This window comes from Drosophila obscura, unplaced genomic scaffold (genome assembly GCF_018151105.1).
Source record: "Drosophila obscura isolate BZ-5 IFL unplaced genomic scaffold, ASM1815110v1 contig_31, whole genome shotgun sequence".
In the NCBI taxonomy this organism is placed as follows: Eukaryota; Metazoa; Arthropoda; class Insecta; order Diptera; family Drosophilidae; genus Drosophila; species Drosophila obscura.
Genome location: NW_024542819.1, coordinates 772,919 through 799,037, shown reverse-complemented (window position 1 = coordinate 799,037; position 26,119 = coordinate 772,919). Strand labels below are relative to the sequence as shown.

Here is a 26,119-nt window from a genome sequence, read left to right as displayed (position 1 = left end):
CAATTGGCCGAGACATGACCAGTATATCTGACTACATGATCCCCCAAACTGGCCTGGATGTAAAAACAACAAAAAACAACATGGGACCCGATGATTGGAAAAGGGGTCGGGACCAGACTCAACACCTCAACATCTACACTGATGGCTCCAAGATGGAAGGAGGAGTAGGAGCAGGCATATACTGTACAGACCCTGAGATAAGGCTGTCCTATAAGCTACCGGACCAATGCAGCATATTCCAGGCGGAAGTCTTCGCCATACGGAAAGCGGCAGAGGCTGCTCAGTCTACGGATCGTCCACACGACGTGATCAACCTGTTCGTGGACAGCCAGGCGGCGATAAGATCCATGCAGTCGTCGGCGGTCAGTTCCAGAAATGTCTTGGCAAGCAGGGAGGCACTAGATATCCTAAGCACGACAAAGTCAGTGCGGATCTACTGGGTTCCCAGCCACCAAGGCATCGATGGCAACGAGATGGCGGACGGTCTGGCTAAGGACGGCGTCGGGCTGGAAAACGACAGAACTGAGAACGTGCCTGTCTCCCTTAGAACGCTCCAAAGCGATTTAGAGAAACGGGCCGACACACAGGCAAGAAGCAGGTGGAGCAGAACCACCACCTGCAGAACCTCAAAAACCATGTGCAAGGAGCGCAACAGGAAACTCAGCCACTACATACTGCACCTCCCACGGAAGGACTGCAGAATGTTGGTGGGAATACTCACAGGTCACTGTCTGGCCGCGGCACATGCCGTCAAACTAGGCATCACCAACAGTGGCCACTGCAGGAAATGCGAGGAATCCGGGGCAACTGAAACCCTGGAACATCTCATCTGCAACTGCCCGGCCCTCTCAAGGGCTAGGAGAATATACCTGGGCGCCCCGGTACTGGCATCACTGGAAGATGCCTCCAAGAGGACGCCAGGGGAACTGCTAGCCTTTGCCAAAAACACCTCGATCCTTAGGGACTTCAAAACCTCATAAATATTCTCGAAAGGTTCATACACCCCCATCCGGACAACTAAGGGCCATATTGGCCTATGCGTGGCCCCGTGAGGGCCGTCTGGGTTAACCTAACCTAACCTATACTATAAATATAAAAAATCTGTGTGTAAGAGGCTATCTCCGCAACGCGTGCATCCAATTGCATGCTCTCTTTTTTAAATGATAGCCAGAAAATGTGGCATGGTTTGCACAAACAAATTTGTACTTTTCTTTTATACCTTTTAGTATCAAAAATTGTTTTCTGAAAAAATTGCAATTTGTGTAAGTATATTTGTTGCTTTTGATTATTTTTTGGTCTCCCAGCCGAGCATTATTCAGTATTTTTAGTCAGTGGTGCAGCCTTAAAGTAATTCCTGTTATTTGTTCGTTATTTGCACTGTCCACTGTACCTAAGTGTAATCGACATGCATCTACACCCGCCTCCTCACTATAATAACCGTTTCAACCGTTCTTTTGTCTCTTCGTCTCGGGGCTTTCTCCTTTACTTTTCTATCATTCTCGCTCTGTCGCTCTTTCGCTCTATCGTCTGCCCTAAAATGCATTTGCAATGGTCATGATCTGGTCCAGCACTTGCATGCCTTTGCAAATATCTCGTACTTTTCTTTCGTCGCCTATATAAACACGAATTGCGGTTTATATAAGGATATAGATTTCTTCTTTCTTTCGTCTTCGCTATTGTTCTCTCCATCTGTCTCTCTCCCTCGCTTGCATTAGGGCACGGGCAATTCGGTCCGTCTGCCTTGGAGAGTCTTGACGTAGCACTCGCACATGAGACATCGTCGCATAATCGACCAGGCATATTAACAATAAATAAACATATATGTATATTAATCTGTTCGTAACGTTTTATTGTAAATCAAGGTGATAAAACCAAATTGGTTTCCTCATCTAAACAATTATCATTGTTTAATTTCGATGAATTCCAAAACATTAAATGCATTTAGTAAGCCACGAAGCGCGCGGGTCTGCTAGTAGCTTGAAAAAATATAAACTTTAAATATTAGCAAATTTTTGTATATTTTTTTCTGGCTCATAAAAGTTTTTATTCTGGTGCTATGTGCAATTCGTTCTGAAATCGCGAGCTCATTACCAACCGGTTTCAAATCGTAAAATTCTTGCGATTTATGAAAACAGAAGCCTGCTTTTTTGCGATTTGATTGTAATATCATATCTTTTTGCCATTTGCGATAACCGGAGCATGGCTGATAGTCATGTATGCTTTTGTTAAGATTTGCACACTTTTTTTTGTATAAGTTTGGATTTTGAAGTCTAATATTAATATTATTATAATAATATAATATTATATTATTATTACGTAATCGAAGAGGTAAGGGGTATATTAGATATGTGGTAAAAGTGGATGTGTGTAACGCAGAGAAGGAAACGTTTCCGACCCCATTAAGTATATTCTTGATCAGCATCAATAGCCGAATCTATGTCTGTCTGTCTGTCCGCCTGTTCGTCTGTCTGTATGTCCGTCTTATTAGTCGCCTATATCTCAGAGACTATACAAGTTAGAGCAACCAAATTTTGTTTGTTTCACACTGCTACAGGTGTATTTCAAAATTTCGCCCCGCCTCCCTTCGCCACCACAAAGGACGAAAATCTGTGGCATCCACAATTTAAGGATATGAGAAAACAAAAAACGCAGTATCGTAGATAATGACCGTATCTACCAGACTGCCGCATCTGAATCAGATCGTGTCATAATAGTCAGAATAGAGAAATTAATTTTCAGTTGCTTCCCCCACTTCCTCCAGCACGAGACTACGTTACTCATTCTCTTTCTTGCTCGCACACACTCTGCCCTGCCCCATACGCGGCCTTTGCGGAGAAGATTTAGAATCTACATTGTGCATGTATAATCCAAATTTTCTATGTGTAATCGATATTGTGGATGTAGATAACAGTTGTAGCAAAAAAAATTTAAAAAGTAAAACATTTTAAAATTGCAAATAAATCATAGGACCACAAATTTATATTCTGACTGAGTACGGGTATAAAAGTAGAGTCGCATCCACAGAAGTCACTCACACGTTCCTTCTCGTTTTTTATTGGGAAAACAATATAACAATAATGAGGGTGGGTGGGTTTGTTTGGTTCGTTGAATCCGTTCCCGCGGGACCGCCGCTAAGCATTAATTCACGGGGCGGAGGGCTAGAAATTCAGCAGGCAGAGTTAGCCGGCCCGGCTTCGCTCTAGCCTACGCAGCTCCTTGATAATGGCTGCTGCCATGTTGTCGACCGCGTTCCATATCAGCTCGTCCGCTACCATCCGTGCATTGAGGTTTTCTGCGTTGAACCTGGACTCATCTCTCTTAACCTCGCACGTGCTTGCAAGAAGCGGGGGCAAGGAGAAAAACACATGTTCTGCGTCTTCCACCACTTCAGGCCCACAATGGCTGGAGAAGGGGTTGTCGATATGATGAAAGCGACAGCTTGGTCTCAGCGCTATTGCCAGTGGGCTGAGAATTCCAGATTATCGTTACACATCGAGTCAAATATTAAGGCTGTTATATCTGTCAACCATGGACTTAATTTAAGCTACCTCAGCGCTATGGAATCCGTTGCTCAAACTGTATTTGTGCAGGACTACGTTTTCAAAAATATTCTTCCAATCGTAGCTTGTATATTTGTGGCTGTACAGCCACATCTTCCAGCGACCGCTTCGCCAAAATTTTCCTGCGGTGCCGTGCGTCCACGGCATTTGGATGCCCGGCAAGCATTTCACTTATCCCCTCGGGTTGGCAGAACATTGATCGCCCACGCCAAGCAGGTGGCTATCGCAATTAATATACTTCAGGGTGCCGTATACAAGATTTAGGGCGGTCTGAATCACCTTTGCTCCCAAAGGTCATCGTTTTCTACGCCAGCCTTTAAACGACATTTCAAAACGTCGGTTTTTTATACCGGTACTCAAAACAAAATTAAGGGGTATATTAGATTTGTGGTAAAAGTGGTTGTGTGTAACGCAGAGAAGGAAACGTTTCCGATACCATAAAGTATATATATGCTTGATCAGCATCAATAGCCGAGTCGATATAGCCATGTCTGTCTGTCTGTCTGTCTGTCTATCCGTCTTGTTGAGCTTGGGCAAACAAATTTGGTTTCCAGGCTGATATGATATCACACTGCTACAAGTGTACATTTTTAATTTCTTGTTCAAATTGTTTGCTTTTTCAAATGAAAACAAGTCATCAATTAACAGCTAATAAATCTATATATGCAATACAAATATTTCCCGACTTACTTAAACGTATTTGAATTCGCGCCATCGGTTTAAACTTAAAAGTAAGCTAACATGAAAAGTAAAGGGCTTTTTATACAACAAAACATATCTTATAGGATTCTTAATATGCCGCATCATTGTCGAAGTTGCGGAAAAAAAAGTAAATCGGAAAATTTTTGGCGAAAGTGAAAACCGGAGCCTGCCTGAAAATATGTAAAAATCGAAAAATAAATAATGCCGGAAATATGCTTTTGTGTATATACGAACATTTAATAAATCATCGTCTGCTTAAGTGCACATTCGTCTATACATCTTTCCTTCGAATCGTAAAATTGCAAAGCTAGTGAAACTGCAAAGATATTCGTAAATCGGCCAAAAATATTTTAGAGAAAAAACCTCATACCGTCTAATGAACAGTACTGATGCCCTCATCTTCTAGGACGATTCTGCTCCTTGCCACAGTGCAACTTTGGTCAATATTTATTTTTTTTAACTTTGTTATTGAATTGTGCTATGAATTATTCAAATAGTTTGATTTTTAAAACGATCAGTATCTTAAAGCAGACACCCAAAACATTATCTGAATTGAAAAAAAAATTTAAAGAGGGTAGTTTAACAAAATAATCAACGAAACATTCTGAAAGCTAGTGTATACCAAGCTTTCGCGTAGAAAATTAGATCTAAAACACACAGGATGTTAACTCTAGTTCAGTGCTCGGCACGCATACAGTGACACGTTTTAAAGTGCGCTTGTATGTGTAGCAAAAACCCGAAGATGCCTGCGACCGAAAACGTTTTATGCGGCAAACGATTTGTAGTACAAGCTACAATTATTTCGTGTTGATACTGTCGTGTGAAATAAATTAAAATACAAATTGAAATAAAATAATATGATGTACAAAAATAATAAAATAATATACAAACGAGAAGGAACGTGCGAGTCGCTTCTGGGGACGCGACTCTACTTATACCCGTACTCAGTCAGCATATACATTTTTGAGCAAATAATTTTTTAGAATTTTAGAAATTAAAAAAAAATAGAAACAAAATTTTAATTTTTTAATTTGAAAATGGAATTCGTTTTCAAACTGGAAAAAAATATGCATGCTCGCATTGATGAAAAAATGTCTCATAAGTATGTTTTTGTTAAAATGTCCAAATCAATGTCTCCGTTATATTCTTTAATGCGCAAAAGGTCGGGGAAATGTTGGTAAGATGTTTAATTGCGTAGCTTAGTTAAAATGATTTGTATACTAGAAAATGACACTTCGCAATTGTATGTCGTTCCGAACATTGAGTAGAGTGTGCTCATTAAATTTTTCGGGCTCGGATATTTTTATACCCGTACTCAAAAAGAGTTAAGAGTATATTAGATTTGTGGTAAGAGTGGATGTGCGTAACGCAGAGAAGGAAACGTTTCCGACCCCATAAAGTATATATATTCTTGAACAGCATCAATAGCCGAGTCGATATAGCCATGTCTGTCTGTCTGTCCGTCTTGTTGAGCGCCTAGATCTCAGAGACTATAAGAGCTGGGGTAACCAAATTTGGTTTCCAGGCTCATGTGATATCACACTGCTACAAGTGTATTTCAAAATTTCGCCCTTCCGCCCACGCAAAGAACGAAAATCTGCGGCAGGCACAATTTTAAAGATACGATACAACTAAAATCGCAGTATCGTAGAGAATGACATATCTACCAGATTGCCGAATCTGAATCAGATCGGATCATAATTATAGCCAGAATGAAGAAATCAATTTTCTGTTGCTTCCCCCGCCTCACCCTGCATGAGACAGGCTACTCATTCTCGCCCTCCAGCGGAGGAGATGTAGAATCTAAATGGTACATATAGAACCTAAATATTAGGTGTAAACCTAGCTCATTCGAACCTACCCTATGGTCTCGGTTTTATTCACTAAATAAAGACTAGTGGCTGTACTCTTATTATTTAGTACTTAGTATCTATATTCTGGGTATATTTACTTATAACTAGGGCTACGAAAATAATAACAATGAAATAACAATAATGATTGTAAAGATCCATGGTTCTAGCCATGGCTCGTCACAAACGGCGGCGTGTCAGCGCATCCACGCTAGTCGGCAACAAAATTCAAACTGATATACACAGAGCCAACGAACCACGGTTCTCCACAAATAGCGGTGTGTCAGCACCTCCGGGAAATAAAATAGTCTTAAGCAACGCACACAATTAATTAAGAACTCTCGATCAACAACTCTACACATTCTTGTCCACAAAACAATTTAAAACACCCCACCTCTTAGGACATTTCGCAATCGACGGCCTACATAAGAAATATCATTTGTGTTATTTCACAATAAGTCAAGCCAGCATAAAATTATCGACCTACCGGCCCAAATTCAGATATCAAATTCAGATTCTGCGATGCAGAGGTAGCTAAAACCCAATTCCCAACTGCATCCCACACCATCCGCGATGCAGTCTCAGCAAAACCACATTGACCCACTAACAATTGTCAACGAAGCACCAAGCTTCGACCCACTTACCACGCCCCACAATTATTGTCACCCAATAATCATAAGTTAGCAATAAGCAATTATTTCCGGGTCTCAGGTGCGATCTCAGCATAAAAGCGCCAAGATCGGCCGAAACAGCAGGCAGTCCCTCAGTCACACACCCAAGACACTGCACTAGACAGTCCCTCAGTCACACACCCAAGACACTGCACTAGGCAGTCACAAACGCAAAACACCACGCAACGCAGTCCACCAGCGCACAACACCGCCAAGAGCCAGAGCAACAACGTAAAATAACTAAGTGAATGAAAAATACTGAAATAAACCAAGAACAAAACAAAACGATCGCGTCATCATTTCTCCCTTGCCTACTGCATCTCAAGCCAGCCCGACACCTGAAGTCACCTGCGATCTACAAATTTTCTTGTAGCGGACCCTGGACAGACTGAAGCATACCTCAGCCTGAGATAGGACCTTACAAGTGGCGCCCGAGCAGGGAATTTTTGGGGACTTTAAGGAAACTAACACCTTAATACGGAGCTTTGTGGAGTAAAGACACACGGCCACTGAAAAAGACTAGGCTAGCAAGCATCACTAATCGTCAAGCACGAAAACCCCGCCCACACTAAATCCGGTCGCGAACAAGTAGTGCCGCAGTGCCGATCCTACGAATATCGAACGAAAGTGCTACCGTACAGAAGTACCACCAAACCAAACGTAAGTCAGTGCCACTAATCGAAGAAACACACCATGGAAGCCCTCGGAGACGGTCAACCCGACGAATTTTGCCCGGAGGGACACCATACCAATCCAGGAGTCACCACCGGCTGGATCTACAAACTCCGTCAAGACGAGCTGGAAGCCCTTGCCGAGGAATTCGGATTTGGCAACGAAGGAACAGTCGAGGAACGACGAAAGAGATTCGCCGCATTAGTCGCCGGAACACTCTCGCAGGACGCCTGGGTTCGACTGGGAGACCTCGAACGGCAATACGCCAAACCAGCAGGACGCTTCAAGTCACCCATGCCCACCACTCCTGGGCCATCTGACCAGCGGAAAACCGACCCAAAAGCCGGGTTACAAGTCCCAACCGCGTCCGAATACAGCACACCTGGCCCACCACGCATCGTAACGCCAGCCGATTTGCCCAAACCTCCAGTTACGGACACAAGCCGCTCGCCCACACAGAGGATCATGCCAGCCATGGACTCTTCCACCGCCCACATCGCGGAACAGAAATGGGGAATCAGGTTCGACGGACAGGACGACCCACTTGCATTTCTGGAACTACTCAAAGAACGTGCGCTCTCATATGGGGTGGACACGAATCAGCTGCCTCGGGCCATGACAGAGCTTCTCACCGATCGGGCCAGTCGCTGGTACCGCACCAGCCAACTACAAGGCAGCTCATGGGCATATTTCCGCCAAGAATTCTTGACTTTCTTCTTGCCGCCACGGTATTTTGAACAATTGGAAGACCGAATCCAGGCCCGCAAGCAAGCGGTAGGAGAATTGTTCAAGGATTACCTCATCGAGATACGTCTACTCATGCAGCACGCCAGGTACGACGCAGCCAAGGAACTAAACAGGATCTACGATAACGCCCTGCCAGCATACCAGATGAACGTGCGGCGACACGAACTACAAAGCTTAGCACAGCTCACAATGTTGGCCACCTAGTTCGAGAGCATCCAAGAGCGGACCATCACGACCACTTTCGCACTCCCGCGGAACACGCCAAGATACGCAAGGCCGGCTTCAGTGCAAAGGAATTGTGACGCCATTTCTGAGTCCCCATTGGGAATCGGCAGATACACCAGGAGCCAGCTCATCCAAACAGTACGACGAATCCCGATGTAGCCCATCACATGATCACGACCCCCATCGCCAACCCACGCGCAGCCTGTCGCCGGTGTGGTGAAGCGGGGCATACGGCATACGACTGCCAAAATCCTTCTATCCTATTCTGCTGGGAATGTGGCAAACGCGGCACACGGACCGTAGATTGCTGCCGCCAGAACACGTCGGGAAACGATATGCGTCCCCAACTGACACGGGATCAGCCGGGACCGACGCCACCTCCAACCCGCGACTAAATAACTCTCTACACGTGAGCAACGGCCGATTAGTGGCAATGTGGACCATAGGAGGACACGCAACGGAAGCCACAATCGACACCGGGGCATCCAGAAGCTTCATCAGCGCAAACCTCGCCCGACAACTAGACAACAACACCAACCTGCAAGATGCATGCGTCCGCATACGCCTGGCCGATGGCTCGGTCAGAGAGATATCACAAGTTATACTGGCGCACATCAAGCTGGATCAACGAGAGGTTCAAATCCCGCTCCTGGTCCTGCCAAACATGTTGGGACAAGTTATTGTCGGCATGGACTTCCTAGGTGCCACCGAAACGACGATCCAATGCGGCTCCACGCTGCTACAGCTACGAGACCGTCACCCCATGCCCACTGAACCCGTGCTTACAACCATCTACGTACAAGACGCCGAACCTCGATACCAGAAACCCCAACAAATCGCAACGAACCCACGTCCACGACCTACCACAACGCACACGGCACCCAATGACGCAACGCAGCACTTGACACCCAAACCAATCGCAACGAATACGAAGGAACGGCACACTACGGAGAACACAAATCCAAGGTCAACACCAGCAAACAGCAACCTAGCAATCGGGAAAACGAGTCCCACGGTCACAACAGAGCAGCCGCGTCCTAGGCCAACCACAGGGGACACATACCCCAAACAAACCACGAGGATCTCACACACGAGACAAACACACTTGAACCCGGCGCTCGACCCAGGAAGCCCAGGTCCAAGACAAGCAACAGAGCAAGCACGCACAGAATCCACAACGGAAGAATTGAACGCACGGACACCCTCAAAACCGACCATCAGCATCGAAAAAAGACAACGGCAACCACCATCAGACAGCCCAGCAACACGGGAAACAGCCACACTAACCCTACTCTGGTCGGGGCCCATAATCGAACTGATATCCACAGAGCCCCTCAACGCGGGCCCGGAAACCAGGACGATACCCCCACGATACACCGACCGCCGCCCTGTCGTACCCACGGCCGACGCCACCCCGATCCTCGCCAACACACTGGAGTACCTTCCGCGTACCGACATAATTCTTAGCGCCATGCACCGAGCCATGCCTAGAGCCATGTCCGAGATCTTCGTCGCCCAAACAAGTCCTTGGTGCGACACCAGAGGCGTCATCGCGACTCACCTGTTCTCGTACCAGTCTTGCTAAAGTATAACACGAGTACTACACCCGGCATACCAAAATATCGTACCCACGGCCGACGCCTTACAGATCTTCGCCAGCACATTGGAGTACCTTCCGCGTACCGAAGTGACTCCTAGTCCCATGCACCGAGCCATGTCCGAAATCTTCGTCGCCCAAACAAGCCATTGGTCTAAGAACAGAGACGTCGTCGAGACCAGCCAGTTCATGCACCAGTCTGGAGACAATACCACCCAAGTATTCCACCAGACCTACGAAACTACTCTACCCACGTCCAACGCACCCCGATCATCGCCCACATAAGCGATTACCTACGGAGAATTGAAACGCCCAGCGCCTTCGACACAACCCTCCTACCAGAAGACCCCAGCCAGCTATTTGACTCCGAAGCCAACGATCCCACCGAAGACGAGAAAGAACTGCCCACGGATCCTTGGCCACCCGACATAGCACCGCCGGTTCAAGAATGCCTGGACAAAGAACGACCATATAACGTTACCGACGCCACGCTAAAGTGAATAGATTAACACCGACGAATCCAAAGACTCGGCACAAGCCAAAGGACAGGAGAACCCGGAAAAAGGCGAACCTCATAACCCGCCAAGCAACGCCGCTGACGCCACTAATCTCTCCATCACCCACCCGGAAGAAAGGGGGGGGGGTGTAACGAACCATGGTTCTAGCCATGGCTCGTCACAAACGTAGGAGTGTCAGCGCATCCACGCTAGTCGGCAACAATAATCAAACTGATATACCCAGAGCCAACGAAACACGGTTCTCCACAAATAGCGGTGTGTCAGCACCTCCGGGAAATAAAATAGTCTTAAGCAACGCACACAATTAATTAAGAACTCTCGATCAACAACTCTACACATTCTTGTCCACACAATAATTTAAAACACCCCACCTCTTGGGACCTTTCGCAATCGACGGCCTACATAAGAAATATCATTTGCGTTATTTCACAATAAGTCAAGCCAGCATAAAATTATCGACCTACCGGCCCAAATTCAGATATCAAATTCAGATTCTGCGATGCAGAGGTAGCAAAAACCCAATTCCCAACTGCAGCCCACACCATCCGCGATGCAGTCTCAGCAAAACCACAATGACCCACTAACAATTGTCAACGAAGCACCAAGCTTCGATCCACTTACCACGCCCCACAATTATTGTCACCCAATAATCATAAGTTAGCAATAAGCAATTATTTCCGGGTCTCAGGTGCGATCTCAGCATAAAAGGACCAAGATCGGCCGAAACAGCAGGCAGTCCATCAGCCCGAACACAAGACACTGCACTAGGCAGTACATCAGACCGACCACAAGAACACAATACAATCGCACCACACCGCCAAGAGCTAGAGCAACAACGTAAAATAACTAAGTGAATGAAAAATACTGAAATAAACCAATAACAAAACAAAACGATCGCGTCATAATTTCTCCCTTGCCTACTGCATTTCAAGCCAGCCCGACACCTGAAGTCTACAAATTTTCTTGTAGCGGACCCTGGACAGACTGAAGCATACCTCAGCCTGAGATAGGACCTTACTTGATATAAAAATAATGAAATAAAAAGTAATAAAAATAGAAAATGAAGAAAATATAAAGTCAATAAAAATAAAGAACCCATTGGAGAAGTCCGATCTCCGTCAGCGTCCCACCTGGGGGTGAGGTAGGTTGGTGGGTTGTGAAGGAGTATGCTCTTCACATGTGTAACGGAAATATGCACTCCGATGGTACTCCTAATCATTCCGAAATACGATCACCGGTAGACTGCGTCGATTTTGGGAGTGATTAGGAGAAGCACCATGGTACCATTCCAGCTTATCGTTACCCATCGAGTCCAATATAAGTGGCCGATTGGTAAGGCTGAAATATCTGTCCACCACGGACATTATTTTATCAACCTCAACGATATGGAATTCGCTACTCAAACTCAGGACAAAATTTTCAAAAATAGTCTTCCAATCGTCGCTTGTATATGGGCAGTTCCTATCTGGCGTTACGTTACATTCGTACGACAAAATGTTGAAAAAGATAGTCAAAAAACTGAAATTTGAAAAAAAGATTATCCTCGTTGAATATAATTTGGTTAGACCTATATTCACCAGAAAAATGGCAATAATCGAGCGTACGGTTTTGAAGATATAAGCCAAAGTATGACCTAAAAGTGCGTTACAGTGCCCTTTTTTTGTTAAAATCCGCGGAGGCATCTGGCGAACGTTACTGCCGGGACGTTACCAAATTCCGCGATTATAAAAGCCTAAAAATATATTGTTAGCAGAGGTTGGACAAACACTCTGATAACACTAGTCAACACGATTTTTCCTCAAGGAACAAAACGAACTTTTTCTTAAAGATTTGGGGCTTAGAAATGGTTTGATGATATTTTTTTTTTTTCTATGGCAGAACTTTTTTTTGAAGAATTTTTGAAAACTGGTATTTTTTTTTTAAGCTTTTTTCAGAGGTAGCGCTTGTTTTTTTCACATAGCTCTAGTATCTTACGTCTGGTTGTAAAGAACTTTGCTATTTTGAAAAGATAATTAAAACAGCTATAAGTTAAGCCCAAACACTTTGTGATTTCAGCTTACCGTCTGGGAAATATAAAGCATTGAAATGCAAAAATGATGATTTTTGTGCGGTATTTTTTACGAAATTTTGACTTTATTAGCTCAGGTATTTTGGCCCAACTGCCAAAATAGAGGACACAAGATATAATTTTTTTTCGACTTTTCCTGAGTTAATAAAGTCAAAATTTCGTAAAAAATACCGCACAAAAATCATCATTTTTGCATTTCAATGCTTTATATTTCCCAGACGGTAAGCTGTAATCACAAAGTGTTTGGGCTTAACTTATAGCTGTTTTAATTATCTTTTCAAAATAGCAAAGTTCTTTACAACTAGACGTAAGGTACTAGAGCTATGTGAAAAAAACAAGCGCTACCTCTGAAAAAAGCTTAAAAAAAAAATACCAGACTTCAAAAATTCTTCAAAAAAAAGTTCTGCCATAGAAAAAAAACCATAATTCTTTAAACAATTTTAAATCCCCATATCTATCAGAAAAAGTCTGTTTGGATCCTTGAGGAAAAAAAAAGTTCGATTTTGTCGAGTAGTGTAATTATTTTGGGTAGTTTAATATATTAGAAAGACTTTAAGGAGAAACTTTTATCAAGAATCATCTTCTTCCTAGGAGATAATAGTAAAAGAAAACATGTCTATAAAAATACCAGAAAATACCAAAAACGTGAACTTTTGCTTATTTTCATAGGTTTTAGGATAAAAGTTAATGAAATTATATGTGAATAAAGTAAATTAGTTACCTTTCAATAAATTTAGAAAAAAATATCCGGAAAAAATTATATAGAAATCGCTTTTTATTGACTTTTTATGATTTTTGGCCTGGTGGACCTTTTGGCGGAACTGCCCATATTTGATGAATGCTCTGTAAAACTCATTCATGCACTCATTGCACACGCTTTTGGCTGACAGCCTTCCGACTATTCTGTACTCAGAAAAAGAGCCTAAAGTAGTACAATTGCTATATAAAACTTTCCTTAAAAAACACCTCGTTGTTTTCGGGTACATCTTTTTCCCAAAGTGTCCCAAACCGCTTCTCAGAAAACAGAATATGTATTTTTATTTAAAACATTGATTGGATTTTTTAGAAGCAGTAACAAATGACCACGCTTCAGTGTTTTCAAAACAGACATCCATTCCAATCAATTCTCCTCGTCAATGTAAGCCTCATTATCATCATTCATGTCCAGCAACATGATTAGATTGTGCAAGAATATATTTTGGTTCTCAATAACATTCACAACCATTAAAATATTATTAATATTCATTTTAATTATAAAAGTGATTTTCCGCCGCACCAAATTGTGTGCATCGGCTGTTTTTCATGGATGGTGGATGGTGCGTGTGTGAATCCATATTTGACATTCACAACGAAAAAATGCAATTCACTACGAAAATGTAAACTATGACAGAAAGGAAAATGGTATAAAACCACAAAAAATTCTGATATGACAGAATTGTTTCAGGCATGAAAGCTCGGTTTGTGAATTGTCGCGGAACGGATAAGCTTTAATGATCGATGGTATTCGCATATAGTATTTATCCAGAGATTACTTATTTGGGTGACCTGCGGTCACACTAAAGTAAGCAAGTAAGCTTCGGATTTATTTCGATTGGCGAGATCAAGAAAGTAGGAGGAAAGACTGCGAAATGAAGCAACTAAACAGTTGAGGTTAGACCTAAGTCAATGTATTATACCCTACAATACAACGCACTCATATCATTTACACTACGAGATCTAGTATTCTTGTTTCGGTGTCGTTATACAGAAGTGTTGAAGGCAACTCCTGCGCGGTCATCGTCGGTCGGCGTCATTTTTATACCCGTACTCAAAAAAGAGTTAAGGGGTATATTAGATTTGTGGTAAAAGTGGATGTGTGCAACGCAGAGAAGTAAACGTTTCCGACCCCATAAAGTATATATATTCTTGATCAGCATCAATAGCCGAGTCGATATAGCCATGTCCGTCTGTCCGTCCGTCCGTCCGTCTGTCCGTCTCGATGAGCGCCTGGATCTCAGAGACTATAAGAGCCAGAGAAACCAAATTTGGTTTCCAGACTCATGTGATATCACACTGCTACAAGTGTATTTCAAAATTTCAGATGTAGCAAAAAAATGTAAAATGTAAAATTTTTTTTTTTAATTCTAAAATTCTAAATAATCATAAGCTCAAAAATGTATATACTGACTGAGTACGGGTATAAGTAGAGTCGCGTCCCCAGAAGCGACTCACACGTTCCTTCTCGCTTTTATTCGCATGCTTCTTTGGCTCGCAAAATATGTCGACCACACACTCACCCCGGCGGAGCCATCGAGTTGGCAAGAGCGGGGCTACAGCGCCTACTACGACCACAGTCGCATCAACTGGCACTCCGACCAGTATTGCGAGTACGGCTGGTGGAACGAAGCAGCGGCCACAGTCTCCTAAGGAGGGTGGGTCACAAGGAAGGAATCCGAGTGATGCTGTACAGCCTGACGGATCAGGCCAGAGCACTAATCCCACCAACGTCCAAGTTTCTGCACTGATACAGAGGATAGCCATCTCTGAGAAGCAACTGGAAAAGGCAAGGGCAATGGAGAAACCCTTTGGAACCGGAGTAAGCGGTTTTGGAGTGAGTGGTGCGGCGAATACACCGCCATTTTTGAGTGAAGAGCGGCAGATGTTGAGTGCAAATCTACCGCAATGTTCGAGTGAGAGTCTGATGCCAGATCTCCCCGAGAGAGTTACGCCATCTTAAGATGCACCTTTGCCACCACAATTGAGTGCGACACGGTTACGGCCAGGGTGCTGCCAGAAAAAAGTTATGTGCAGGCACTACGGGACTATGGGTCAAATGGTGTAGCATCGCCGACCTTGTCAAATTGATGGACGTCGCGATTGCCTGAATTTCCCGAGTTTGAAGGTGTTTGAGCGTAGAGGCGTCTCAAGGGGGTTCCAACAATCACTTCCCAAGAAAAGACCAAGTTCGTCAAAGTAGGGTTTTATTCGTGCAAAAAGCCGTTTTTCTTAGAGTGTAGAAGGGCATTAAATGGGGGTTGCGCTCAGCAACTGCTGGTGGCTGTCGGCAGCGAGAGCGGGAGCGTAAGCGTGGTGAGTCTGAGCGCGCGAGAGCGCGTCACCGGGGGGAAAACGCTCATAAGCGTGAGAGCGAGGGCAATAGCTTGCGTAGCTGGATTGCTAACAGTGGTGTGGCTGCCCACAGAGCTGTTGCCCCGCCAGCGCCGTCCTCACTCTGAACAGAAGGTAAGCTAGAGAAATGGCCTATATTGCAATGCGCTTTTTGCACTGCACAGCGCTAGAGAACAAGCAAAGGCTAGTGAAGAATCTGAAGGGTGAAGCGCGAGAGTCAGTTAAATCGCTGCTCATACACCCGAGCAACGTTGCAGCTGTAATGGAGCAGCTAAGATTCCGATATCGACGTCCGGAACAGTTGATACGTAGCCAGCTGGAGAGCGTGCGAGATTTAAGCAAGCTTGTGCCACTTTCTACACAGGTTAGCAATCTCGCAGCGTTCCTACGGTCAACCACGGACGGAGTCCAGCATTTGGGTAATCCTACCCTGATGGAGGAGCTGATAGCCAAGTTGCCCCTGAGCAAAAGGTACCCAACGGTCGTGCACTTGAGCGAGTGGCTGAATGACCTCGCTAAACTGGTGTGTACGATCACGGATGTCGTGAGCAAAGATCCAATACGACGGGTACTGCATGCTAGCACAATTCATATGGATCAGCAGCGGCACAACGACCGCACCAAGTGTTGCCCAATATGTGAAAGCCACACGATCAAGGATTGCAACGATTTCATCCATGCTACTCCAACATCCCGAGTTGAGTTGGTGAGGGAGCATCAGATCTGTTTCTCGTGCCTGGAAAGTCGACATATGGTCAGGTTCTGTAAAAGGGACAAGAAATGCAACATCTACGGATGCCAGATAAGAGATCATTACCTACTGCACGACGGGTTGGATAATCCCAGACGGCCACTACTGCATATCACTGCATACCGGCGGTGGTAACGTAGGGATGACCGACAAACATCGCAGCCATCAGATCCGACCCAGAGTAGGTCCCTAGAAAAGAGGCAGCTGCTAAATGACGGCGCTGAAGTGGCACATCAAAACCTCAGTTCTGTCGATTCGGATGGAGGTCATCTACTCTTCCGCATTTTGCCGGTGACTCTGTCCGGGGAAAATACGCAAGTGAACACCTACGCTTTGTTCGATGAAGGCTCGCCCGTAACAATGATGGATGACGAGCTCATGCAAAGCCTAGATTTGAAGGGCCATAGTCGACAACTAAACCTTCAATGGTTTTGTGGGAAGTTCTCAAGTGAGAACGAGAAGATGGTGAGCCTGCAGATACGCGGAACTGGGAAGTCGAAACGCGAATTTCGCGCAGGCATACAATGGAATCATGGATGACTAAGTCAAGAAGAGATACGCACGACGGCTAGAGCAGCAAGAAGTCACTTCAGTCAACAGTGACAGGGTCTGGTACCTGTCGCAATTCGGGGTCGAGAAACCAAACAAGACTGGAAAGATTCGTCTGGTGTTTGATGCGGCCGCCAAAGCCGGTGGCGTATACCTGAATTCAGCTCTGCTCAAAGGCCTACAGCAGTACAAATCGCAGTACAGCTATTGCTGTATCAACACGGGTAAGAGAAATACATGCTAACGCATGTTTCAATTTGTGCCGGTTCTCTTCCAGTTCGGAAAGTGTGGTCAAGGCTTTGAACCCACAAGCATCCAAAATGAATGTCGAATGAAAGCTGAGGAGAAGATACTGGGCATGTACTGGCAGCCGGCTACATATGAGTTGAAATTCAGCGTCAAGTACCATCGGGTGCCCTGCAGCGTAATGACAGGGGAAAATGTTTCCACCAAAAGGGAGTTCCTAATCCTCGTCATGTCGACGTTTGACCCGATATGGTTCTTGATCTGCTAAATGGTGACTGCCAAAGTGCTGGTGAGACAAATTTGGCGGAGAGGAGTGGACTGGGACCAGCCGCTGTCAGATGAATGGCCCACAGCGTTTGAGAGCTGGCGGCTAGAGATGAGGCACGTGGGAGGGTTCTGATGTCCGCGCCACTAAATTGGCGTCAGACGCGTAAACGTCTTCGTGGACTCAAGGCAATCGGCTGTAGTAGGCCTCCCTTTCTACGGGAACCTGAGGAGAAGTAGCAGAAATCTTCTTCGGGAAGAAGAAGAAGAGATGCCATGTGATTTTGCACTGGTTATAGCAAGCACCTTTAAACCTTTCGAGAGGTTCTCGAGCTACAACCGATTGGTCATGACCACTGCTTCGGTCCTCCTCGAGCCTATGCGTCGTGGAGATCTCGTGTAGAGGCATCGTGTAGGAAGTGTACGCTGGAGTGGATGGAGTATCACAACGATCGGCGGTGCTGTTACACAGCGACGACCGATCCAAGCTGATGATGCGTCCCGTCTCCAAGTTAGCTGTATTAGATGCGGTGAATACAGCTGTTGCACGGGGGTCGGGATGTCGCGGAACGGATTAGTTTTAATGATCGATAGTATTTGCATATAGTATTTCTCCAGAGTGCCAGCTCATACAAAAAGGCCTCTGTTATGTTTAAAACTAGTACTCAGATATACTCATATATTCTTCTAGCGGCTAGTGGTGGGACCAGAGGTGTGCCCTGCATTCCGTACGGTTTAACTGCTCAGCCAGCTGCTTGGTTTTGTCTTCTTCGGCTGCGGTCGCTCTTTCCCAGGCATATCCTGGGCTCCCCAATATTTTATTGGCAAGGTAATGTGTCTGACTCTCAGCAGCAGCAGATGGCGACGCCTCCTGTGCCGACCACCGTGAAGACAGACTGTTTTAAAAACAATATTTTTTTTATATTTATGAAAATTAATAAAAATAATATATTATATAGAATTGATTCTATTTGTCTTTATTATTTAAATATTTCATTTGGTTTTTGTTCTCATACTGCAATGTTTGCTTAGTGTTTGCTGGCAAAATATATCAAAATGATATAACTTTCGAGGGGGGTAGAAACATACAAGCAAAACCAGTAAATACCTTCGGATACTTTTCTATAGATACCGACATCTGAGTACTGCCTTCCGTACAGATTCTAGAAAACAGGTTTTGCCGAAAAAATTTCTTATCGGTTTCATACGAATTTCAACCCTGATTCTGTTCGCGAGGTGTGTTTGCGGATCTGAGTACTGTTGAACAGAGTTTGACCAATGCCGTGGAAATTATATTTTAACAGAAACGAGGTAGCCGTTGCGTTCGTTCATTTGCAATGTTTATTTGTGACTGAATGAGAAGTTCTGCTCGCAGGCAGAGAGAAACCAAAGAAGAAAACAAAAAGTAAAAAGAAGATGAGAAGACGTTGTTTCGTCACGTCTCTCACTCATACATGTTAATATATATATGTGTGTCAATACATGCGGGCATTGATAGCAATGGTAATTTTCAACAAGTTCTAGGCTTTAACAGAGATTTACCGATAACCAAATAGGGCTACCACAGCTGTTCGGACGAATTCACTTTTTGTTGTTGCCCAGACCATTTTATTTCAGATCAAATTTTTAAGTTGGTTTAAAAACAAAAAAAATTTATAAAAGAGCACAAGCTCAATTGCCATGGTAACGGCGTCAAATTCATGTCAATTCATCAAAAAGTCACCTTTTAATACCCGTACTCAAAAAAGAGTTAAAGGGGTATATTAGTGTGGTAATATGGATGTGTAACGCAGGAGGGTTTCCGACCCCATAAAGTATATATATTCTTGATCAGCATCAATAGCCGAGTCGATATAGCCATGTCCGTCTGTCCGTCCGTCCGTCTTGATGAGCGCCTGGATCTCAGAGACTATAAAAGCTAGGGCAACCAAATTTGGTTTCCAGACTGATGTAATATCACACTGCTACAAGTGTATTTAAAAATTTCGCCCCGCTTCCTTCCGCCCCCACAAAGGACGAAAATCTGTGGCAGGCACAATTTTAAAGATACGATAAAACTAAAAACGCAGTATCGTAAGGAATGACCATATCTACCAGACTGCCGAATCTGAATCAGATCGGATCATAATTATAGCCAGAATGAAGAAATTAATTTTCTGTTGCTCCCCGTGCCCCTCCGGCCAACGACAACACAACTCATTTTCCTTCTCGCTCGCACACTCTGCCACGTTCAGTGCGCGTGCAATCCCTAGCGGAGGAGATGTAGAATCTAAATGGTACATGTATAATCTACATGTTAGATGTAGAATATACATAATATATGTAGATGTAGATAACAGATGTAGCAAAAAAATGTAACAAGTAAAATTTTTTTTTTTTATTTTAAAAATTCTAAAAAATTATATGCTCAAAAATGTATATGCTGACTGAGTACGGGTATAAGTAGAGTCGCGTCCCCAGAATCGACTCGCACGTTCCTTCTTGTTTTTTTTTGCAATTAACAATCGTTTTGTTGTATAAAGAGCCGTTTACTTTTCATTCCGTCGAGAAATATGTTGCCGTTTTGAAAACGGAAAAGTCTTGGGTTTTACGAATGTGGGAGCGCCTGACTTTCCGTTTGCAAAATGAACAATACAAAAATATATTAAGGCTTTTTTTTATTTCATGAAAGTTGATGACGTTTTTAAGGCTAGTTTTAGAGAGTTGTCAATTCTTGGCATCTAGACCATTTAGCTGCATTTACTATAAATATTTTTACAAAAAAAATTACTAAAATCGGAGAACATTTGAGCTGTCCACACTATTTTGTCAAAAAATAGTACCCTTCGATACACTGTGGAACGTCCAGACATTATTTATTACTTTCACATGCAATCCAGCTTGGGGGAAGATATGCGGCTTTTACTTCCTAATATCGCAGCACGTGTTTTCAGAAAAAAGATAGTCACTAATGGATTTTATTGTAAAACTTGCAGTGTTTGGGTCCGATAGAGTTAAGGGGTATATTCGATTTGTGGTAAAAGTGGATGTGTAACGCAGAGAAGAAAACGTTTCCGACCCCATAAAGTATATATATTCTTGATCAGCATCAATAGCCGAGTCGATATAGCCATGTCCGTCTGTCCGTCCGTCCGTCTTGATGAGCGCCTGGATCTCAGAGACTATAAAAGCTAGAGCAACCAAATTTTGTTTCCAGACTCATGTGATATCACACAAAGGACGAAAATCTGTGGCAGGCACAATTTTAAAGATACGATAAAACTAAAAACGCATTAACGTAGACAATGCCCATATCTACCAGACTGCCGAATCTGAATCAGATCGGATCATAATTATAGCCAGAATGAAGAAATTAATTTTCTGTTGCTCCCCGTGCCCCTCCGGCCAATGACAACACAACTCATTTTCCTTCTCGCTCGCACACTCTGCCGCGTTCAGTGCGCGTGCAACCCCTAGCGGAGGAGATGTAGAATCTAAATGGTACATGTAGAATCTACATGTTAGATGTATAATATACATAATATATGTAGATGTAGATAACAGATGTAGCAAAAAAATGTAACAACTAAAATTTTTTTTTTTTATTTTAAAAATTCTAAAAAATTATATGCTCAAAAATGTATATGCTGACTGAGTACGGGTATAAGTAGAGTCGCGTCCCCAGAATCGACTCGCACGTTCCTTCTTGTTTTTTTTTGCAATTAACAATCGTTTTGTTGTATAAAGAGCCGTTTACTTTTCATTCCGTCGAGAAATATGTTGCCGTTTTGAAAACGGAAAAGTCTTGGGTTTTACGAATGTGGGAGCGCCTGACTTTCCGTTTGCAAAATGAACAATACAAAAATATATTAAGGCTTTTTTTTATTTCATGAAAGTTGATGACGTTTTTAAGGCTAGTTTTAGAGAGTTGTCAATTCTTGGCATCTAGACCATTTAGCTGCATTTACTATAAATATTTTTACAAAAAAAATTACTAAAATCGGAGAACATTTGAGCTGTCCACACTATTTTTTCAAAAAATAGTACCCTTCGATACACTGTGGAACGTCCAGACATTATTTATTACTTTCACATGCAATCCAGCTTGGGGGAAGATATGCGGCTTTTACTTCCTAATATCGCAGCACGTGTTTTCAGAAAAAAGATAGTCACTAATGGATTTTATTGTAAAACTTGCAGTGTTTGGGTCCGATAGAGTTAAGGGGTATATTCGATTTGTGGTAAAAGTGGATGTGTAACGCAGAGAAGAAAACGTTTCCGACCCCATAAAGTATATATATTCTTGATCAGCATCAATAGCCGAGTCGATATAGCCATGTCCGTCTGTCCGTCTGTCCGTCCGTCCGTCTTGATGAGCGCCTGGATCTCAGAGACTATAAAAGCTAGAGCAACCAAATTTTGTTTCCAGACTCATGTGATATCACACTGCTACAAGTGTATTTCAAAATTCCGCCCGCCCCCTTCTGCCACCACAAAGGACTAAAATCTGTGGCAGGCACAATTTTAAAGATACGATAAAACTAAAAACGCATTAACGTAGACAATGCCCATATCTACCAGACTGCCGAATCTGAATCAGATCGGATCATAATTATAGCCAGAATGAAGAAATTAATTTTCTGTTGCTCCCCGTGCCCCTCCGGCCAACGACAAACACAACTCATTTTCCTTCTCGCTCGCACACTCTGCCGCGTTCAGTGCGCGTGCAACCCCTAGCGGAGGAAATGTAGAATCTAAATGGTACATGTAGAATCTACATGTTAGATGTATAATATACATAATATATGTAGATGTAGATAACAGATGTAGCAAAAAAATGTAACAAGTAAAATTTTTTTTTTTTTTTTAAAAATTCTAAAAAATTATATGCTCAAAAATGTATATGCTGACTGAGTACGGGTATAAGTAGAGTCGCGTCCCCAGAATCGACTCGCACGTTCCTTCTTGTTTTTTTTTGCAATTAACAATCGTTTTGTTGTATAAAGAGCCGTTTACTTTTCATTCCGTCGAGAAATATGTTGCCGTTTTGAAAACGGAAAAGTCTTGGGTTTTACGAATGTGGGAGCGCCTGACTTTCCGTTTGCAAAATGAACAATACAAAAATATATTAAGGCTTTTTTTTTATTTCATGAAAGTTGATGACGTTTTTAAGGCTAGTTTTAGAGAGTTGTCAATTCTTGGCATCTAGACCATTTAGCTGCATTTACTATAAATATTTTTACAAAAAAAATTACTAAAATCGGAGAACATTTGAGCTGTCCACACTATTTTGTCAAAAAATAGTACCCTTCGATACACTGTGGAACGTCCAGACTTTATTTATTACTTTCACATGCAATCCAGCTTGGGGGAAGATATGCAGCTTTTACTTCCTAATATCGCAGCAAGTGTTTTCAGAAAAGAGATAGTCACTAATGGATTTTATTGTGAAACTTGCAGTGTTTGGGTCCGATAGACTCTATCAACACAGAAAAAACGAGAAGGAACGTGTGAGTCGTTTCTGGGGACACGACTCTACTTATACCCGTACTGTCAGTATATACATTTTTGAGCTTATGATTTTTTAGAATTTTAGAAACAAAAAAAAAATATTTTACATATTACATTTTTTTGCTACATCTGCTATCTACATCTACATATAAAATGTCTATTCTACATCTCCTCCGCTAGGGGTTGCTCGCGCACTGAACACGGCAGAGTGTGCGAGCGAGAAGGAAAATGAATTGCGTTGTTGTTGGCCGGAGGGTCACGGGGAGCAACAGAAAATTAATTTCTTCATTCTGGCTATAATTATGATCCGATCTGATTCAGATTCGGCAGTCTGGTAGATATGGTCATTCTTTACGATACTGCGTTTTTAGTTTTATCGTATCTTTAAAATTGTGCCTGCCACAGATTTTCGTCCTTTGTGGGGGCGGAAGGAAGCGGGGCGAAATTTTTAAATACACTGGTAGCAGTGTGATATCACATGAGTCTGGAAACCAAATTTGGTTGCCCTAGCTCTTTTAGTCTCTGAGATCTAGGCGCTCAACAAGACGGACAGACAGACAGACAGACAGACAGACGGACAGACAGACATGGCTATATCGACTCGGCTATTGATGCTGATCAAGAATATATATACTTTATGGGGTCGGAAACGTTTCCTTCTCTGCGTTACACACATCCACTTTTACCACAAATCTAATATACCCCTTAACTCTTTTTTGAGTACGGGTATAAAAAGTATAGACCAACTATTTGGTAATTAAACTTATCAAACGTATGCGATTTTTTGTTTATTGTTCACCATTGCAATTAGTCATGCAAAGAGAATGTGCTACAGCGAAATGTGGTCGGGTATAACTAGTATCATATATTTTTTTGAACTTACCTACAACGGAAAATATCATGGTATAGCCAACTGGAGGTGTGGTTGATACCTGACATTCGTATATTCCGGAATCTCTGATTTGTGCAAACATTATCTAAAAAATATATAGTGATAAAATTAAATTGTACATACGAGTATATTAGGTTGAGCCAAAAAATTTTTTTTTGAAATTTAAACGGGACCCCTTAATTATGATATCTTGGGCTTAATAGTAATATTAAAGTTTTTATTTTTATTTAAAAAAATTGTGCAGAGGATGCTACCTAATTTTACAAAAAATTTTAAGCAAGAATAGAAAATACAATTTTTTTTTGCTGAATGAATTGTATAGTGCTTTCAGGTGACATATATCGCATATATGTATGTATAGTAGGCTGGGCCAAAATTTTACAGAATTGACAGAATTTCTTTGTTATTCAATAAAATAAATTACCTTATTATCAATATGAACTAGTTTCTAAGTTTCAATATTATTTGAAAAAACCGACGAACCAAAAGAGTGTATTTTCTTTTCGTGGGAGCAACCCCAAAACATTAAAATCCAAAAAATATTTTAAAATTTTATTTACTACAAAAGAACAGAATAAGGGGGTTTCCGCTTGAAAAACAAAAACAAAAAATAAGTTTGGTGAACCAATTTTGGCCCAAACCGAAGAAAAACACACTCTGATCAACGATCCCACCACCACAAAAACGCCCTCAGGACAGCAAAGGCTCAAATATTGGCACTTGAAGCGCGTTTTGAGCAGAAGCTGGAGGTGCAGGAAATGGATGGGGTCGCAGCTGTCGTCTGAGTGCACGGAGTCCCGTTTGTTGACGGCGAAAATTTGAAATCTATTATTCAAACACTCTGTTTTTTACTCAATCTTAGACCTCCGCTAAAAACAACGCTCAGGAATTAATATTTGTCATATTAATGCTCAAAGTCCGACCAAGAAGATGGATACCTTTTTCAGGTACCTTTTTACAAACTCAAATGTTGATGGCATCTGTGTGTCCGAAACGTGGTTTAGATCTAATGTTTGTGATGTTATGATTACGTGTGACAAATACAATGTTTTTCGTCCGTGAGGGACATGCTGGAGGTGTTGCAATTTATGTATAGTGTGGTGACATATATTGCATATATATTGATACTATTAATATCGTCATTAATCAGTTATGGGCAGTAAAAAACCTGCGCAAGTTTTGGCGAACAAGTTAACTAAATACATCAACCTCAGCTGAACTTCTTGATTTTCACCAATCGTTAATTTTTTAACAGAACCTAAAAAAAAAATTTTAAATACCTTATTATCAATATGAACTAGTTTCTAAGTTTCAATATAATTTGAAAAAAAAACCGACGAGAAGGAACGTGTGAGTCGCTTCTGGGGACGCGACTCTACTTATACCCGTACTCAGTCAGTATATACATTTTTGAGCATATGATTTTTTAGAATTTTAGAAAAAAAAAAATTTTACATTTTACATTTTTTTGCTACATCTGTTACCTACATCTACATATATTATGTATATTCTACATCTAACATGTATATTCTACATCTAACATGTATATTATACATGTACCATTTAGATTCTACATCTCCTCCGTTAGGGGTTGCTCGCGCACTGAACGCGGCAGAGTGTGCGAGCGAGAAAGAGAATCAGAAGCGTCAGCAGCGCTGGAGAAGGAGAGGGAACCAACAGAAAATTAATTTCTTCATTCTGGCTATAATTATGATCCGATCTTCTTCAGATTCGGCAATCTGGTAGATATGGTCATTCTCTACGATACTGCGATTTTAGTTTTATCGTATCTATAAAATTGTGCCTGCCACAGATTTTCGTCCATTGTGTGGGCGGAAGGGGGCGGGGCGAAATTTTGAAATACACTTGTAGCAGTGTGATATCACATAAGTCTGGAAACCAAATTTGGTTGCCCTAGCTTTTATAGTCTCTGAGATCTAGGCGCTCAACAAGACGGACAGACAGACAGACAGACAGACAGACAGACGGACAGACAGACATGGCTATATCGACTCGGCTATTGATGCTGATCAAGAATATATATACTTTATGGGGTCGGAAACGTTTCCTTCTCTGCGTTACACACATCCACTTTTACCACAAATCTAATATACCCCTTAACTCTTTTTTGAGTACGGGTATAAAAAAAAACCGACAAATTAATTTTTAGTTGCTTCCCCTTCCCCCTCCTGCCAACGACCATGCAACT

The 26,119-nt window shown here is 42.6% G+C and overlaps 1 protein-coding gene across 2 annotated transcripts in view; it reads right to left on the bottom strand.

Annotated features, from left to right (window-relative positions):
* Nucleotides 1-26,119, bottom strand: part of LOC111079594 (hemicentin-1) — a 96,435-nt gene that overhangs the window by 30,851 nt on the left and 39,465 nt on the right. For both annotated transcript variants that reach the window (XM_022374829.2, XM_022374828.2), the window contains exon 4: nt 23,902-23,995. In XM_022374829.2, the coding sequence (XP_022230521.1) occupies nt 23,902-23,995 (94 nt within the window). The remainder of the gene's footprint in view (nt 1-23,901; nt 23,996-26,119) is intronic.